This window comes from Myripristis murdjan, chromosome 1, assembly GCF_902150065.1.
Source record: "Myripristis murdjan chromosome 1, fMyrMur1.1, whole genome shotgun sequence".
NCBI lineage: Eukaryota > Metazoa > Chordata > Actinopteri > Holocentriformes > Holocentridae > Myripristis > Myripristis murdjan.
The window spans coordinates 10,689,054-10,695,949 of record NC_043980.1 but is presented as its reverse complement, the minus strand read 5'-3'; the positions used below and the strand labels follow the sequence as shown (position 1 = coordinate 10,695,949).

Here is a 6,896-nt window from a genome sequence, read left to right as displayed (position 1 = left end):
AGATGGGCAAAGTGAGCTCCAGTGTCATCTCAGTTTATAATTCACTGAGCAAATTAATCTCTGACTATGCCCCCCTAAAAACGCAGTGAGGCATCAAATCTTGCCCTCACTCCGCCTGGGACTTTGCCCTCACCGCCTCAGCCTCAGCACCATCAGAGCGGCGGAGGTCTCGCGATGAAAGCGCGGAAAACGCGATAGTTGTGCGGTTGCAAAGTTCCCACCGTCATAGCAACACAGCAGCAGCCGCCGCAGCAGCAGCAGCAATGGCCGCTTTCCGCAGAGTGGCAGCGCTGGCCGGCAAACTCAGCCGCTGGTCGGCGTCGAGAAACGAGGTCGTGGGTACTCAGACCGCCGTTGGAGGAAGGGGACGGAGACGGCTGGCAGTGGGGATGTGTCTTGCGACGGGGGGTGCCGTGGCATTTTACTTGTACAGCGACACGACGGGCGACAGAGCCCAGAAGAAGATGGGCAGAAACAGCATCAACGGTCGCCGCTTGCTGCCGTCCATCCCCGCCGTCGAAGCCAAGGAGAAGGTAGGCGACTGAACAAAAGCGCTTAATAATGGAGATAACAAGGCTGTAAGGCTTTTAAAAGGTTGTTGTTGCCGCGTAGTGAGCTGTCACTGCTCTGAAATGTTACTTGTGCTGCTGTGTTGACACAAGGGCCTCGGTGTCGAGCAGCGTCTGTCACTGAGGTGAAAAAAAAAAAAAAAAAAAAACGGGAAACGACAGAAAACGGGAAAGAGCCCCTGTGTGTTTCGAAGGCATTTCCTTCCTCCACAGATTTAGCAAGGCGGATCTGTTTCTGTTTTTTTTTTTTTTTTCCCCCATGGCCTGGCTGTATTTGTTTTCTGTTTTTTTCCCTCATCTGGAGCGGGTAAACTGTGTCATTCATTTCCAGCCCGCCCAGTGGAAACAGTTGGATCACTATTTGGCTTCTTCAAGCTGAAGCGCGCGCGTGGATGCAGGGAAGGAGCGGCGCTCTCCGCTCGAGCTGGTGCTGAAATGACAGCACGTGCACGCGCGCCTGTTTTTTTTTTTTTTTTTTTCTTGAACACGTTCATTTTCAAGAAGCAGTAATAAGTGAAACTTTAATATGAACAAGTTATTAACTACTGCTGCAATATTCTAAAATGGACTTGTTCACTAAGTGAATAATCGTATCTGTTCGTACAAAGTTTTCAAATCAAATAAAACGAAAGGGCATACAATGAGTTAAAACAAGTCATAAACAAGGTGCTAGAAGATAAATATTGATATAATCTGTAAACACAAATGTGATCACATAACAGTTCATTCAATATTAACGACACATTATGCGCATTAATGCACTAATCTGATCTCCACTCAGCAGTGCTTGTGCATTATTTAGCAAGCACTTTGCTTAGCTGCTGTTCAGTGAAAGAATAACATTTACTTGTAATTTAAATTAATTAAATTATCAATTAAATTAAACAATTTTTCAAACCTTTAAACAATATTGACTCTTTTTGATACAGTAGTGTTTCACCTTTATTAATGTGATGTAGCATGCTACTTTTATTATTACAATGTGCCACTCAACCTTGTGATTTACAGTGATTTCCTATAGTATGAAGTGTTTTTCCTTTCATCATGCCAGCTATACCTCTTATTTGTATTACATGGTGAAAAAATAAGTCTAGTCATCAGTGCATGTGAGTTGAACAAACCTCATGACCTCTGTTGACCTGCTGACCTGTTCACTAAAATATATCTTCTACATGGAAGACCTTGTTCAAGTTGCAGAGCATGTTTTCACACCTGTGCCAAATAACACAAAATATTCACACTGATCTAGGTGTGCTAAGGGTTTATTTCTATTCAGAATTGACTTTTTAGCCCTTTTCACACTACATTTAGCCCTGGGCTCAGATCCCACGAAGCCTTGGGCTAATGTTCTTCTTACACTTGCAGCTTCATATGTGGGGTATCTCCACTCTCACTCCACAGCTCACTGAATTTTAATTGTAGTTGGTGGAACAGAGCAGAAATCAACACTGGGAATGCTCCACCATTTGGGTCAGTTTACTATCAGCACAGTCAATTCATAATATACAGTTGATTGAAACTACAGTTCATTAAAAATGTAGCATCCATTCTGCGTTATTACAGCCCACCGGATATTTCCTTTTCAGTTCATTGACATACAGGGAATACCACAGTATAAACAGCTGTCAATCCTAGGCTCCCAGTATCACAGAATTTGAAGAAAAAGTTCTGATCAAGTGAATTGATCCGCATTGTAATCTAACATGCATCTAACATGAACATGAACATGAACATTCATTCATGGTGAGGAGAAAGCATAAGGAGCCATTCAGTGGGAGTTTAGCTTCAGCTGTTAAATATGAAAAAGAATGGCAGGCTTTGCAGAAACCTGATTTATGGGTCTTTAATATATTTTACTGAGCTCAGGTCCCAAACTAAGCTGCCAGGATTAGTTTTCATGCCGCTTCACCTGATTTGAGATTTGGATTTGAGAATCTATTAAATTTGTTTACAACATTTTACTCAATCTTTGATATCTGAAGTACCATACATGCTTGTGAAGTTGCAAGTATGAGTCTAGCTCTTGACCTTTGTTGCTTGCGATTCCCTCTCTTTCTTCCATTTTGCCTTTCCAGTGTGCATGCTAGGAAAGCAGCAATGTCAAAAATATATTTTTTTAAAGAAATAAATAAAGGAAGGAAGAGAGGAAGAACGGAATGAGAGGAAGCATTTTGCACCAGCTTTTAAATAATGCAGTAACTTCCAAAATACTTTTAACTAATTGCTATTTTTTTTCCAAGGAGCTAATGTTACTTTTGACAGCATGTGGTGCAGCACGGTGCATGAACCTGGCTCCCTTTGTAGAACTTTATAAACTTCATTCATTAGTCAAAGACAGAGCCATAGGCATCCCTGCTCCTGATTCCACTGCATTCCTATAAAGTCAAGCCCTCATCTCCTATTCATGCCTTCAAAAGCTCCCTTGGTGAAGGCAGCATCAAAGCTTTATGAATGAATCTGTGTGCTCATTAGCATGTTAGCTGAGCTGAGCAGGAACCTCGGTGCTCTCAGGCCCTGCAGCCAAACAGGTTTAAATTTGGAAAGCCTCTCTGCTAATTATACAGCCTCATGCAGCACAATCTGTTGGCACAGCAGCGGCTCTCTGCTACTGCAGCTAATCAGGTTGAAGACTCCGTTTCTCAGAGAGAGAGAGAGAGAGAGAGAGAGAGAGAGAGAGGAAGAGAGAGAGGGAGAGAGAGAGAGATGCTAATCAAGAAGAGAGTAGTAGCAAGGTACATGTGTGTGTGGTTGTGGGTGTGTGTATGTTCCCATTCTCCCCTTATTGCACTGCGCCAGAGGTGCTGACTCTATTTATAATCTCAGTGAGCTAAATGGAGAGAGCTGATGCCAAGAATAGATGGATCTCCTCATTATGGAGGTTCAAAGGCAGCGAGGAGGCACATGCAGTTTACACTTTGCCAGATACACGATGAGCGTTCTCTTTTCACAAAATGTACCCATCACAGTTGTCAGGGTCACATTCAAACTATTATCAGGCTGGGAAATTAAATTAAAAGCCAATAAATCTGTCAACTTTTGCTAGCCCCTTTGGTATATAACCCACCACTGTGTGGTTTGTTTTCTGTTTTATTACAGTAGCAGGTTGCTCCTATGCTGAAATTCACTCACTTTTATAGATATAAAGGTTGCTATTGTGTTTGTTTCTCTCTTTAATGTTGTATTTTGTTTAATTGTTAAACACTTTGAATTGCATATGATTGTACAAAATGTGCTAATAAATACAGTTTGGTTTGGTTACAAAGCTCAAATTGGCTAGTCAAATCAAAACAGTGAATTTTTGAGACCTGTTGCTATTATCTTTGTTTCATGGATTAAATTTTTCAAAAACAATCCAAAAACAAAAGGCAGCTGCAGCTTGTCACAGAGGATTCTGGAGAATTGCTGCCTTTTCTGGTCTTTGTGGGACTTTTCCTATGACTTTTCCTATAACTTTTTGGCAAGCACACCCATTCTGAAAATTTGGCCATTGATGTGTTGTGACGCTACTTTGCTACTACTTTGCCTTTTTGTATTATATTTTTGTTGTTTGTCTGCAGGCCCATCAATTTGACTTTGAGGATGGAGATGTGTACATGTCGTCTCATGAGCATCGCTTCCGCTTGTTCAGCTCCGTGGAGTATGAAGGGCAGCTGTACATGACCCCGCAGAACTTCATCGAGTCGGTCACCATGAGTGAACCACGCAGTACGTACAGTTCCACACAGTTGCTTGGTTCATGATGTTAACTGTGAGAAAGTGGCTGCCATTTTGATTTAGATGTGAGCTGACATTTTGGCTCAAAATTGCATCTCTCGGTCCAGAACCATTACTATTGGGCAAATAGTTTGCCAGAAATTCATAATCTCTGTTGCCATGTTTGAGTGAAAGGCATACCAACACTACATTACTGTTCCTTTAGGTTGAGTTAGCAAAAATCTTAATGTTGTTACGACTTAGATTATGTTCTTCCCTTGCATCAAATTTCAAAGCTATTTTCTAAGTAACCTAGATGTATTTGTAGTATTGCCCCCCTGTCCATGTACATGTTATGATTTAGTTAGATTACATTTTCACCTTATGTGAAAAATCTGAATTTCTCTTTCCTATGCCAAAGAACTCATTTACATGCATGTTACCTCCTGTCATAGTATTTCCCCATCCACCAATATCCTGACCAATCCATCTTTGACAAGTCTGTTTCTTTCTAAGCTGCTTGACATCTGTTTGAGTTGTGTGCACTTTTATGTGCATTAAAGGTCATATCCATTTCTGCAGTTTCCACATGTTATTTAGAGATTCACTTTATTTACACTTTGGTGTGTGTGATCACCTCTGAAGTTGGTTTGGGGGACCAGATTTTCAGTTTATTTTGAATGCATGTAATCTTGGATTTGATGCATTTGAGCTTTATCTGATTTCAATCTGATCTCACCCGAAATCACTGTTAATACCAGAAGGATGAAATGTTTGGAGCTCTTTAAAATGCTGTGCTGAAACACGTCTTTTCTGTTTCTGTCAGCCTGCTGGTAGTAGTAACAGATTAGTCCTGGCTGGCCAGCCTCAAAGCAGATGGCTTTACAACTATTGTTTAGTCTGAGGTTAATGTTAGTCAGACCCCCCCCCCACACACACACACACACTACCTTGGAGGACTTTCCATTTGCTCACATTAACTCTCTCCCTTAACCAGAGAATACCTAAACTTGACCTGGACTTCACCCTTAAGACCCTTACATTTTTTTACCCTTGTGACCGCTTTTAAAAAGTTTCCTCAAAAATGGAGATTTTTTGTTATTTGCAGAAGAAATAAAGCAATTTGAGTGAATTTAACACACTTTCTCATACACACAGAGCCCCAAAAACTAATGTGCCCTCGTCAGTGGGCATGTGAGTGTATCGCGTGCAAGCTGTGCACCTGTATGCGTATGTTTACATCTACACTGACTCACTGACATACGATACAGCTTCACATACCCTCTCAGCACCCGACATCCTCTAATGCCCCCTTTGAAGTTGAATTAGATGAACTCTGTTGTATAAAACAGAACAAAAGTAGTACATGCTTTTACAGGGACATTCCACATACTACAAAGACAAGCACAGGGCACTTTAGACTGAACAAATGGGCCTGTGATGATGAGAGTGTATATACAGTACTGTGCCATGTTTGTGTGTGCGTATGTCTGTGTCTGTTGGTGTGTGTTGCGGTGAGTGTGTGTTGTGACTGTGCCGCGCACATTAAGACCCATTTCTAGATCATACAGATCCTATCTAACTGAGCCCACCCAAACTCTCTTCTCTTCTTTCCCTTCCTCCTCTCTCCTCTTTTGTCTCACTCCCTCGCAGACAGAAGGCCCTGGAGGTCCCTGACCAAACAGGTGGGAAACACACACTGTCTCTTTCTTTCTTATATCTCTGTTCTGTCAGCGGCTTTGTACACACTTCTACATTTCAGAGTCATTCTAGGTGAAGGTTCTCCATGTAGCATCTTAACATCAATAAATCATTGCCACGAAAATTTTTGGGCATTGGTGGAGTTACTGTGATTGATTGGCAGCTTCCATTGATCTGGTGGGAAGCATAAAACAGGAAGAGGCTGTTCTTCCCAAGGCTCATTTAAGTTCACTTTATGTACAAAAATAAATACATCCTTTTCAAACAGTGTAGTCGTCACTGCCCACATACTTTAATACGTCCTTTACATCGGCATTGATGTTAGGCAATAAATTCACTAGAGGGCGGCTCAGAGTCAAAAGTTTCTGACAACAACAAACATGGTGATGGTGAAGGAGTTCGTAATAACGTACCTGCTACAAAGAGGCAAAGCAGAGGCAGTGTTATAGACAGCAGTTCTCTGTGAGGTTATTAAATACATCATGACACGTGACATGTAAAATTTCGTTTTTGTGTCTTGCTCATAGACCGGTCTCACTTGAGTTGGCTACACTGCCCCCACTAATTCCAGTTGTACTGCTCTGTTTGGTGTGTATCTATGAGCGTTCTGAAAACCTGTACAAATTCAGACAAAATGAACACAGAGTATGGACTGAAGGCAGACAGAGCTAATTCTTTCAGAGTTTCTGACAATGGCAAATGGTGGAGGGAGTGAAAGGCCAGTATTTGGGAAAATCCCTTGCAACAAGTTCATCTTCCTCAAAAAAGACAAAGACAACAGAGAAAGGGCGTGGGGACAAGAAACAACATTCTTTTGTGACAAGAAGCAACAGGATTAATGAGAAATGTGGTTTTAATTTTGAGCAAACGCTAACAGCACCACTGGTGTGATGTAGAGGTGATATGTAAGGTATTGTTGTCAGTTCACCATTT

At 41.6% G+C, this 6,896-nt stretch overlaps 1 protein-coding gene across 6 annotated transcripts in view; it reads left to right on the top strand.

The window, feature by feature from the left end:
• The first annotated feature begins 251 nt into the window (after nt 1-251).
• Nucleotides 252-6,896, top strand: part of micu3a (mitochondrial calcium uptake family, member 3a) — a 40,647-nt gene continuing 34,002 nt past the window's right edge. For all 6 annotated transcript variants that reach the window (XM_030063279.1, XM_030063270.1, XM_030063285.1 and 3 more), the window contains exons 1-3: nt 252-533; nt 4,127-4,274; nt 5,916-5,947. In XM_030063279.1, the coding sequence (XP_029919139.1) occupies nt 264-533; nt 4,127-4,274; nt 5,916-5,947 (450 nt within the window). In that variant the 5' untranslated portion in view covers nt 252-263. The remainder of the gene's footprint in view (nt 534-4,126; nt 4,275-5,915; nt 5,948-6,896) is intronic.